The sequence below is a fragment of the Stegostoma tigrinum genome, chromosome 6 (genome assembly GCF_030684315.1).
Source record: "Stegostoma tigrinum isolate sSteTig4 chromosome 6, sSteTig4.hap1, whole genome shotgun sequence".
NCBI classification, from domain to species: domain Eukaryota; kingdom Metazoa; phylum Chordata; class Chondrichthyes; order Orectolobiformes; family Stegostomatidae; genus Stegostoma; species Stegostoma tigrinum.
Genome location: NC_081359.1, coordinates 78,996,860 through 79,009,986, shown reverse-complemented (window position 1 = coordinate 79,009,986; position 13,127 = coordinate 78,996,860). Strand labels below are relative to the sequence as shown.

The following is a 13,127-nucleotide window of genomic DNA, read 5'->3' as shown; positions in this document are numbered from 1 at the left end:
TAGGGTACATTTTTGAATAGATAAGTTACCATTTTGGATATAGTCCCTGGCCACATTTTGGGGAGGTCAGGTGGTCTCTCAGGGGCCCTTTGGAAAAAAGTAAGTTATCTTTTGGGTTTGTTAAAGGTAGCCAGGAATGTGTGTAAGAAGTACATACACTTTTAAGAACAGTTGAGGGTACTACCGAAAGGTACCTTAAAAGGGATCTATAAAGCTGTCAAGTTATTCAAAGATGCTGTCTTTTATATATTTCAAAAAAAGCTTTTTTTTTAAAAGTCACCTTTAAACATTTAAGAATTGCATTAAATCTCAGTATGGGCACCAAGAGTGGTCCATACTGGATAGTGGTTGGGTTGACGTTCAGGTAATTACGGGCTGTAATGGTGCATGGGAAGGGGTACCATAGGTTGACACAGAGAGTATAAAAGGGCCATGAAAGGTGGGTGTGTTCATAGTTTAACATGGTTGGGCAAGAAGAATAAGTGAGAGTGTGAGGGCTGAACACTTTCAGGTTATTTTTTGATGTATTGATTTTATAAAAATGTCACATTTAAAGTGCTTCTGCACCCAGCAGCTTCACACTGTTGACAGGATCTTTTCTTTGTCAAGAAAATCTGAAGCTTAAAATGAAAATCTGCAGTTCCAGAGCACTTCCTCTTTGGTTGTGTTTGCAGGGCTGGACAGTGTCCAGACTCTTGGTTCCCAGCCTGGAAGCAAAAATCCCTGACAAGGTGCTTCATTGTTTCTCAAGTGCAATAACTTGTAGTTTTCAGAATCAGACTGTATGATGCAGGAACAGGGTAGGCCATTCAACCCATAAAACTTGCTCTAGCAATCAATGAGATCATGGCAGCTGCGATAATTCTCAACTCCACTTTCCTGCCTTTTCCCCACGAAACTCGATTTTCTTTCTGATTAAAATCTGACTATCACAGCCTTGTTGACTCAGACTCTACAGCCTTCTGTGTTAAAAAATTCTACAGATTCACTACCTTCTGAGAGAAGAAATGCCTCCTCATCTCTGCCTTATAGAGTGTCTCCATTACTCTGACTTTGTGCCATCTGTCCTAGACTCTGCCACCAGGGGAAACAACTTCTGCACATCCACTTTACCAAGCCCCCTGAAAATCCTGCATATTTCAATAAGGATGCCTTTCATTCTTCTAAACGAGTGTAGGCGCAATCTACTCAATCTCTCTTCACAAGATAGACCCTCCATACCTGGGAACAACCAAGCGAACCTTCTCTGGACTGTCTCTCATACCAGTATATCTCTGTAAATATGGTATCCAATTTCTGGCCAGCAAGGTGCTATAAACAGCAATTTTAAAAAATGACCAAATGGGCTGTCTTGGTGATGTTGATTGAGGAATATTGTCCAGAACACCAAAACTGAAGAAGGAGTTCTGACAAAGGCTCATACCACCTTGAAAAGTTGGATCTGTTCCTCTCCCTATGGATGCTCCCAGATCTTTTTAATTTCTCCAGCACTACTTCTGTTTTTACACTAGGAGAACTCTTTGCTCTTCCTTTAATTATGTCACAAGCTCTATTATATCCTCTTAATTGGACAGGCACAGCATTTGTTTACCAGCATTACCAGTAGGGGAATACCACCTACAATCCTTCTTCAATACTTTGTTGACATGTCAGTCTAGGTTATGTGTTTTGTCAAATGGGGCATAACTGCTACCAAATTGGTTACTCAAGTTTAGAGATTTAACCTGGAGATACATTATATCAAATAAGATGTTATATATTCATTTATGATTCCCAATATGGTCATATGAAGTAGGATGACAAACAAATATAGAAGTTCCTCGTTTCTATGTTCTAATTCTCCACTATCAACATTGTGGGGGTTACTTTTGGTCAAAAACATAGACTGAGCTGGCCATATAACCAAAGTGGCTACGAGAGTAGGTCAGAGGTTAATGAGTAACTTACCACCTATCTCCTAAATTCATGTCCACCATCTACAAGGCACAAGTCAGGAGTGTGATGGAATATCCCAAATTGCCTGGATAAGTGCAACTCCAACTACTCTCAAGAAACTTGACATCTTCCAGGACAAAGTAACACATTTGGTTGATATCACATCGACCAGGATCAGTATTCATTCCCTGTACCATTGACACAGAGCGTGTACTATTTACGAGATGAATTGCATTAACACACCAAGGATCCTCAGAGAACACCTTCCAAACCTATTATCTATAGCACCGTGAAGGATCAGGGATACATATGCAAGGGAACACCACCACTTGCAAGTTCCCCTCCAAGTCACACACTATCCTGTCTTAGAAAATATCACTGTGCCTTCAGCGTTGCTGGGGTGTAATTCTGGAACTCCCTTCCTAACAACAGTCTGTCCTAGACTCTCCCACAATGGAAAATAACCTGCAGTGGTGCAGCAGGCTGCTGACTACCACAATTTCCAAGGTAATTAGTGTTAAGGAATAAATCTTGGCCTTACCAGCAACACCCGTAACCCATGAATGAATAAAAAAGAATTAGGTGTACCAAAAAGACTTTACGGGGGTGCTCAGCTCTTATTCAGATGTGGGTAACCAACTGACAAGCACATGAATGTTTAAGGACTAGAAAATGTCCTTGACCAAATGCTGACTTTTAATCCCCAATAATTATGTTTTGATCATATCTTGTAATCTGTTCGGTATTCAAAGCTTCTCATTGCTAAATTTACAATATTTACTATAATGGCATTTCCAGATAACTTATACAAAAGTCTGTTACCTTGATGTATATAAAAAGATGTTCTGCTAATTTCCCTTCTTGCTCCTGATTTCCTGATTCTTAGGAAAGCAATGTACTTTTCACTGCAGTGTTTTACTCAAAGGGATTCTGGGCCGGAGACTGCCTCATACTCTAAAATTAGCAAATATAGTAACACAGTACAGAAAGCCATTGACTTTGATGACTCCCATGGAGGTATCAAAGGGTCTGTGACAGGATATAATGCAGCTAGTTAGGTTCAACCATTATCTTAATGATAAACATGATTACCTCAAGAAAAACATGCTAGCATAGTCAAATCAAGTACAGTGGCAAAATATGTGGGAGCATTACTAGATGTGCTGCAAACCTGTCTCCACCATTATCGTGATGATACACTACCTTTAATGTTGTAAAAGAGAAGACAGAGTTCAGATTCATTTAACTAATGATTAAAAACAAGACCATAAGACAGAGTATAAGCAGGCCATTCTGCCAATTGAATCTGCTCTGTGATTCAGTGAGAGCTTGGATGATCTGATAATCCTCAACTCCACTTTCCTATTTTTCTCATAACCCTTGATTCCCTGTCTGATTAAAAACCTCTCTATCTCAGCCAAGATTATACTTTAATGACCCAACTCTTTTAATTTAAAGACTCACTAATCAGCTTTCTTCCCTGCAACTGAGACATGATATAGTTTGTAATGACTCTCTGGTGCTGATCTCCATAAAGTTCGGCCTTTTGATTTTAGCGTTTTATCCCATCCCACTCACCTCTTGCTCTAGAGATTACTATTGCAGTAGACCTCATTTGAAGAACCTCTATCTCCCTCTGCTCTGAATTCCCACTTTGAACCCATTCCCAGATACACTCATTTGGCTGCTGTCTCACTCGCTTAGCAAAGGTTCCCTTACACTGACTCTTTACAGTTGGTGAGTGACACTTTCTATATGTCTGTAGATACAAAAGTTTAAAAGCATTACTGCATAAATTGAATTCTTTGAATTGCTTACTTTTTCAGTAAATTAGGTATCAAGCTTGGTTCAATGCTACTATTCTTGTTTTTGAGTCAGATTCTGTAAGTTCGAGTCTCATCACAATGACCTAAATATTTAACCTACTGTCAACTTCAGACCAGTACTAAAGGAGGGCTGCCCTGACAAAGGGGTCATCCTTCAAAATGAGCCATTAATCTGTGTCCCATATGCCCTCTGAAGTGAACATTAAAGGTATAAAAGCACCATCTGAAAAAAAGGGAGCATTCACTCAGTACCCTGGTCAGTACTTATTGCTCAAGCAAAACAGAAATCAGATTAATCCTTGTGATTGTGAAAGGTTTCTAACTGACACTTGGCACTTCATTATAATGGATTAGATGCTTATCTAATGGAGAATATTGAACCAAACTGCTGTCATCCTACGATACTCTGAAGTTTTGTATCACTGTTATTTGTGGAAACTTTCTACTTGAAAACAAAAGTACTTCATTGGCCATAAAGAGCTTGGTACATTCTTAACTTATGTTGGGCATTAAACAAATACTAATTCTTTCTTTCAATTCTGATTTCAGTTTTTTCAATAGAAACATTGATGGAGCTATTATTTCAATATGAATTGGAATCTGCCCTTTAAAAACATTCCACAACTGACAGACTTTAGGATGTCCTTCTCAAAGGCCTAAAATGTTTTGAATTTTAATATCCAGTAGAAGTGAGAAATTGATCATATTCAGGTACAGCTTGAAATAGCAATTTACCTTAGAATGAATCAGATCACTTAAGCCACTATCTGAGAATCCACTAGTCTGAGTTTACTTCATTCCAATATAGTCAAAAAGGAAAAATCATACTGCCCTGATCAAAACATTAAATGTCAGGTTGTAAAGTTGTAAAGTTCAGAGATAAACGTTGATCTATTACGTACAAAAAGAATCACGCTAAAATAAGCAATACCAATGACCCTGGAGTTAAAACATGCTTTTATGAAAATTAATTGTGAATGCATGTTCCATTTCTGTAATGATTAATTTAAAAATAATATTTTTTAAAGATAAAAGCCACAACCTATGGCAAATGATATGGAGAAGCTGGATCATATTTGAAGCTTCAGTTTAACTCATATAGTTGCCATAAAATATGCCTAAAATTTGAAATTAATCATCATAAAAAGCTAGGATCCAACTTGGTGGTTCTGTAGCAGTAAGGATACTAATAAAGCAAGCCTGGTAAATTGACACATATTTACACCTTCTACAAAATGTATACTTGATAGCTTCAAGAATTGAATTTCCTGATGTCTTATGAGCAGGTTTTTCAGCATTCAGCTCAGCCTTTCTACAAACAATGTGTTCTTTCATGGGATGTAGGCATCGCTGGAAAGGCATTTCTTGCCCATTCCCAATTGTCTGTGAATTGAGATAACAAGGCGTAGAGCTAGATGAACACAGCAAGCCAAGAGGAGCAGGAAAGCTGACGTTTCAGGTTGAGACCCTTTTTCATGTCTGTGAATTGAGCAGTTTTCAGATCATTTCAGAGTGCAGTTAAAAGTCAACCACACTGTAGTGGATATGGAGTCACATTTAGCTCAGAGTAGGTAAAGACAGAAGATTTTCTAAACAACATTTGTGAATCTATGGGTCTTGGTGATTTTTTTTCATTATCACTAAGACAGAAGGCTAGCTTTAAATTCCAGATTTTGTTAGTTGGATTAAAATTCCATCAGATGCCATGCTGAAATTTGTGCCCATTTCCACAAACCATCATTTGAATCAATAGTCCAGGGATCTCATCAACACACCACCATCTCCTCCTTCATCCTTCTGTAGTCTTTTTCAAGATGTGAAATTTGGAAGTATCCGAAGCATTCACAAAAGAAATGATTGAATTATAATGGAAAATACATGGCTAAGATGACTATAAACTTGAATAAAATATTATAAATAAGAAACTATGCATTATACACATAGCTGTAATGCATTGATATTTGCAGCATCAATCTTGCATGTTCTGTTTTCCCCAAGGTGTCTCCCCATGCTATTAACAATCTATCTTATCTAATGATTATTTTTGATAACTTTTATTCAGTAATTTTAGTGTGATGTTCTCATGTTGCTATAAGAAATTTGCCGACTAATTGGTGTCACATTGTGGTTTGTTCGACTGATTGTGTGACCCAAGCATGCATTCTCAGACTGCGTCTGTCACTGAGCATACTTTTGTGTTTTTCTCCACAGCTTGAAAGCAGCAAGCAAGAGTGAAGAGTCAGTTTTTACTGAAACTGTCAATCAGACAAGCACTAACAATGCTGATTACCAACTCGAAGATGAAGGCAATCAAATGTCTGAACATGAGAGTTTGAGATTGCTCAATTCCTTTGAGACAAAAATGAGTCGCTGTACACCGCCGCCGGACTACAATTCACTAACCTTTTATACTTCACCACATGTTTAAAGAATGGCCAGCATAGGAAATCAACCAATTCAAAATGTTGTTACACTCCCGGAAGGAACCATTTTACTTATCGCCTTTACCGATACTGGAACATAATGTGCCACTCACTCACAGAAATCTGATGTTAAGCATAGCCAAATGTTGACATCAAATGCAATGGCCCACTTTTCATGATCAATGGTGAAGGAAAAGAGCCTTTAAATTATTTCAAGGAAATCTTGCCCTAAAGATGTGGCAACCTCTGCAGCACGCGTTTTCTATTTCCTGAAGCCAGTTTGAATCTGACATCATGTCAGGTACATCTTCGGGCATCGCACGACATGGATGGCATCACATGAGATAAACAGCCAATAAAATTTGCATCTATAATCTTTCAATGTTGTGACATCTTATAGAGAGCAATACAAACGATTCAAATATTTGGAATATTCAAGTATGGTAGTATGGTGTTTATGTTACTAGGCTAGCAATCCAGAGGCCTGAACTGATGATATGAAGATGTGTTCAAAGTGAGTCCTTGGCAGTTGGACTCTTAATGTCACATAAAAAGCTAGTGTCAATATTGGTGACCATGTGACTACCAGACACAAAAACAGCAATCTACAAACGACTACAATTACTGTAATTTAGTTCACTCCATGTGATATCAAGAACTAGTTGGAGACACTGGACACTTCAAAGGCTGTGGGCCTCGACAACATTCTAGCCTAATGCTCCAGAATTTGTTGCCCCTGTAACCAAGCTGTTCCAGTACAGCTACTATCCTAGCATCTCCCCAACAATATGAAAAATTCCCCAAAGTACATTTCAAACACACAAAAAAAACATACCAATTATCGTCCCAACAGTCCACTGTCCATCATCAGTAAATTGATGGAAGATGTCATTAATAGTGCTGTCAAGCAGCTCAGCAGTAAATTGCTCATAGATGCCCAGTTTGGATTCCACCAGGTCCACTCAGCTCCTGATCTCATTGGTTCAAACAAGAACAAAAGATGAATTACAGAGGTGGTGAGAGTTACTGCCTTTAACATCAAGGTTGCATTTGACTGAGCATGGCATCGAGGAGCCCAAGAAAATCCTGAGTCAATGGGAATTAGGGAAAATTTCACTGCTTGGAGTCATACCTGGCACAAAGGAAATTGGTTGTGGTTTTTGGAGATCAGTCATCCTTTTCCTCAGATAGTGTCCCAGACCCCACCATTTCAGTTGCTTCATCAATGACTTTCTCTCCATCATTAAGTCAGAAGTGGGAATGTTCACCGATGATTGTACAATGTTCGGCACCATTCATGACTTCTCAGACACTGAAGCAGATCATGTGTAAATTCAGCAAAACCCAGACTGTATCCAAGCTACGGCTGAGATGTGGCTAATAACATTTGTGGCACACAAATGCTAGGTGATGGCCATCTCTAACAAGACAGAATCTAACTATCACCCCTTGACATTCTATGACATTACAATCACTGAATGCCCGCTGCCACCATCTGGGGTTATCATTAACTAGACTAGCAGTACAACTATAGTGGTTACAAGAGCTGATCTGAGACTATGAATCCTGCAGCAAATAACTATCTTCCTGAATCTCTAAACCCTATCCTGCCATTAACAAAGCACAAGTCAAAAGTGCGATGAAGTCTCCCCACTTGCCTGGATGAGCACAGCTCCAACAACATTCAAGAAGCTTGACACCATCAAGGACAAAGCCTACTTGATTGGTATTACATCCATGAACATCCACACCGTCCAAAATCAAAGTTCTGCAGCAGCAATGTGTACCGCCTACAAGATGCACCGCACAGTCACCAAGGCTCCTTAGGCAGCATCTTCAAACCAACAAACATTTCCATCTAGAAGGACAAGGGAGAAAATACATGGGAACACCACCACCTGCAAGATCCCCTCCAAGTCACTCACTATCTTGACTTGGAAATATATCACTGCTCACTCACTGTCATTGTGTCAAAGTCCTAGAATTCTTTCCTTAACTTAACTCTAGGTCCATGCACAGCATATAAGCTACAGTAGTGCAAGAAGGCAGCTCACCATCATCTTCTCATGGGTAATTAGAGTTGTGTAATAAATATTGACTCAGCCAGTGACGCCCACATCCCAAGAATGATTAAATAAGAGTGTATCTGGTTGGCCTTTATTATTTATAAAATCTGCTACCCTTGCATAGTCTGGCTTATATGTGACTCTAGAACCCTAGACGTACAGCTTACTGCCCTCTAAAATAGCCCAACAAGTCATTCTGTTACATTCAAGATGAAGATTCACCATCCCCTTCTCAAATCTGATTGTTGATTGGCAATAAATAGGACAGGCCTCAATCAAAAATATATAAGGTGAAATATCATAGATTTTTTCAAGATGTGAGATTATTTTTATTAAAACAAAAGTTCCATAAATATAAAATTCATTTCCAGCATCAGAATTTTTTTCAGAAGTTAATGAGAACTTATTAAATCATTAAAGATCATTGTGACATCTCATTCAACAAGGTGCAACTTTTTCAATGGTTTTTATGATGAAGTTAATTGCAAAAAAGACCACGGTCTCATAATTGCCATGGCTTCTATGTAATTGAAGTGATGGTGACATTTTTGAGGAACTCAACAGTGCATCCTGTTTGAATCACAAATCACAACTTGTGAATTTATGCATTTAACTGGAGTTGTTGCTGTCAATTTCAGATGAGTATAGGAAACAAATTCTCATAGTTAGTCCTCACTACCACAAAATCCAGGCTAATTTGGAGAAATATTGAAATTGTTAAATGGGCTGCAACTTAATGGAATTTAACTCCTTAATGTTGTGGTGTGAACCTCTCCTAGCTAACTATTGTACAGCTATTACAACTACATCACAAGTAGTTGAGGTTCCAGCTATTCTTGCACTGTCAAAAAAACAAACCCATAAAAGCACCCAAAATTTCACACAAAACTTAAAATCTTGACTTTCTGTACAGGCATTGAGCCACTTCTAAATTAATATAGTGCATTGGAGGCATGTCAAGGATAGTTTGGATCTGAATACCCGAAAAACTGTGTTTCAGCTGCCCTATCTAATTTCAACATAGTATCTGCTTCATTAGTATTCCAGATATATGTTTAAATGTAAATGTGCTTCACTTTAGTGCGTACAATACATATTAGTAAAGCTGCTATCGATATATAAAGCTAAATTACTACTTTCATGAATTGTGACTGTTTCAAAAATCTGACAGTGCTACCTACAAGACTTATTTGCAGGAGTATTGTTTATTTGTTTTACGACATTACAAATGAATGGTCTGAAATGCTCTATGAATTGCAAGAAAGAATTTGAATTTAACCTGTGTAATGCATTTCCCAAAAACATTCCAAAACAATTCACAGGCAATGCATTACTTTAAAAGTATGATCACTGTTGTAATGTAGCTAAATGACCAGATGATCTGTTGTTTAGTTGTGGTGTTGTTTGAGGAAGAACAGTTGGCCAAGGCCGAAGATAAACTCCTCATATCTTGAAATAGTCCAACTGGATCATTTACACATGGCTGAGGAGGTGGATGGTGTCTCTGACATTTCATCTGAAAAATGCACTCCCAGTACTGTGTTGAATCAGCCTGACTAAGGGTTCAAGTCTTCAGGATGAACTCACAGTCTGCAGATTCAAAGAGTGCTATCACTGAACCAAGTCTAACCTCTATATCCTCCTATTTTCACACAGAACCTTTCCTCTTACATAGCCTGCACGTTTTACCTATAGCGTACATCGCTAGTATAGGACTGAAACTTTAAAAACTTAAATACTATTCTTTATTATAATGTTACACCTCGCAAGTAGTTTAAAATGAGGAATGGGCAGTTTAATATTTTGTTGAAAGCTGTGTGTACTTTGTAAGAAGTTGTGTGTTAGGATGAATGAAAATGCAAAAGTTAAGCTAGTGCTGTGTATTCCTTGTGTACAACACCATTGTGCTCGAATATCACAGACACAAAATTAATGTGAACTTTTTAATTGGTATACTGTCAATAACACTGAAGTACTTAAATCCATTGAATAGCAGAATTCATTTGGTATGATTCAATACTTTAAGTGTATTTCTTATTGGTAATAATGGAATTCTGTCTACTACAGTGCCTTGGATAGTATATTACTTAATTCTATTATCTTTTAAGACAAGATGAAGTTCTTTTGGAATTAATGTAAATTTGGTTAACATCAGTGTGAGCTGCTAAGATATTTCAATATTTAGTTTTGTTAATCCATTTGTCAAAATTTGAGTTACAGGTATTACTTTTTTTTAAAGCCCTGATGTAGTGGTTCTTGTTTAGATTGCATAATGGCTGTCAAATTATTAGTTCTGTGATTACACAGACTACTGTAGCAGAACTTGATGTTAAAAATACTAGATGACAGTGTCATTGTAATAAAACAAACAACTGTGGATGCTGCAGATCTGAAACAAAAACAGAAATTGCTGGAGAAACTCATCTATGGAGGGAAAGCAGAGTTAACATTTCTCTTAGCCACTGGACTCAAAACATTAACTCTGCCCTTTTACCACAGATGCTACCAGACCTGCTGAGTTTCTCCAGCAATTTCTGTTTTATGCTATTGTAATAGCGTTACTTAAATAGAAAAGTTACTATTGTTCAGAATACTAAGACTTATAAAGCTTTTCACAGCTGTACAATGATACTGATGTTAAAAGTGGATGAAATTGTTGAGTGAAAGGGCCACATCATTATTTCAGGAAACGCCATAAAACATTCAGGATTCAAATGTTGCTGTACTAAGTATTAGTGAAGTATTCAAAACAATACTATTCTCTTTGAGTTTAGATACCAACAGTAAATTAGGAAGAGAGAAATTTGAGATTTTGTTAAATGCACTAAAACTGTTATAGCCTTTCAGCAAATATGCAGATGTATATCCGAAGTAATCTTGCATTACATTGTTTTATATAATACCACAAGTATATTTGTAATTGAATAAAGCTTATTGTTCAGTGTCTTTAATATCTAACTTCACGAAAAGTAGAATCTCAAATGCTTTAATGAGCAGGAAAATCTAGCAAAACAGCTAAAGAAAGAATTTCCACATTATCCTGCATTGCTAGTAACATTTTTGATGGAGGATAAAGGAACATAAAGAAATATTAAGTTACATTTTTAACAGCCATTCCATGTAACAAAAACATTAAATATTTTCTTCATAATCCTTCACATAATCTTAGCAATCCTTCACAAATGTGTTCCTGCTGTAACTCCAGGTCAAGGCTTAAGAATTGCTATGACCCTACAATGAGAATTAGGCTTGACAGATAAGTGAAGCAAGCCATGGACATCATTTAAAAAATGTCAAAGGTTTAGGAAGCGTTGCATCTGTTACACTTAGAACTTCATGACAATGATTGCTACCTTAAAAAGCATGCAACCCTGGAATATCATCTTGCAACCCCATCTGGGGTGTGGGGTCATGATTCCATAGTTTAGGAAGCCCTGCTCTTAGAAGTGCTGAGGAAACTCCAGGGTTGTTCATTATCTTTTGAGCCTCCCATGTATCTGCATGATATCTTATCTAAATATTCACTGCAGACAGATTTCAGTAGCCATTGTCTTTGAAATGAAAACATTTTTATAAAATCTAGTAATCTAATAGAAATGGTTTTCAAACATACCCGACATTGAAAATTTCATTCATAAAATCTCAAAAAGATTAGATACCCTCAAGTTGTTAAAACAAACACATTCACATATCACATCAAAGACTGATGATCCTTGAAGAATCTCTTAAAACTGAAGAAATCTATGCACATAGTACTGCCTGCTGAGAAACGCCAATCTGGAGCTTTTGAAATACAAACAAATCATCGGAGTCCAGAACGTAGCAGTGGCTTGGGCTGGTGGAATTTTAGCAGTCGGCAGCAAAATGGCTGGCAATCCCAGATGGCGGTTGGCGATGAAAAGGCTGGTGAACTTGGATTTTGTTTGCTGGCAAAGCGAATAGTGAGGCCAGATGGCAGTCTGTGGTGAGGGACTCAGCCCAGCATTGGGGAGAGTACGGCCTATGGGAGAGTTCAGGAGAAGAGTGTGTCCTTGTGGGGAAAGCCCAACATGGCTACAGAAGGACTGTAATGTTGAATTTTTAACCATATTTCTTTACCGTTCTTCTTAGTATAAAGTGAACTTTTAACTTATTTCTTTATTTTTTGATTTTGTAGCTAGGTACCTTTGTACTTAAGATGGCACTAGGAATGGCAACTTTGTACACTTTCCACTGTACTCCCATATCCCTACACTTGAGTACGCGTAACAATAAACTTAATTCTAATGGAGTCAACTATAAAAATTGTTTTGAAAATATAAGTAATAGAACTGTTAAACAGATGGCTTTTCTTCTTATCAATATTAGCCATATGACAATCATAGTTGTCTAGGCACAAGAGTAAGTGTTGTTTCTTTTCCCAAAGGACAGCTTACAAAATTTTCTTTATCAATTAAAAGATTTAAAATCATTTTATATCATTACTATAGAGATTTTAAACAGCATTTTCTTTAATTTGATTGCAGAAGACCACTTTTCCCAATGGGGAAAATACTGTAATGCATTGCAATAATTTAACAATGCTGATTAATGCAATGGTCAAATTATTGTTAAGAACAGAGCTTTACAATGAGAAAAGCAATTACCTGCTGAAGAAACTTGTGAAGTGCTAGTTATAGAGAAAAGATGAAATTATGTTTGAAAGGGAAGGTTTGAGGGAGTTAAAACCAAAAAGGACTGGAAACATCAGTAGATCTATTGGGAAGTTGTCATTATGAAGGCATAATGACCCCGCCCATATTTCATTAGATTTATACCATTAGATCATTAGATCATTAAATCGTTAGATATGTTTCTATGGAAAGTATATTTCTGGGCAATCCTGCCCAGATTGCTAA

At 37.3% G+C, this 13,127-nt stretch overlaps 1 protein-coding gene across 4 annotated transcripts in view; it reads left to right on the top strand.

Moving 5' to 3' along the window:
• flt1 (fms related receptor tyrosine kinase 1) overlaps positions 1-12,472 on the top strand; it is a 190,996-nt gene extending 178,524 nt beyond the window's left edge. For 2 of the 4 annotated variants that reach the window (XM_059646689.1, XM_048532603.2), the window contains exon 30: positions 5,973-12,472. In XM_059646689.1, coding sequence (XP_059502672.1) covers positions 5,973-6,189 — 217 coding nt within the window. In that variant the 3' untranslated portion in view covers positions 6,190-12,472. The remainder of the gene's footprint in view (positions 1-5,972) is intronic. The other 2 variants (XM_048532604.2, XM_048532602.2) reach the window with 1 other exon arrangement.
• The last annotated feature ends 655 nt before the right edge of the window (positions 12,473-13,127 follow it).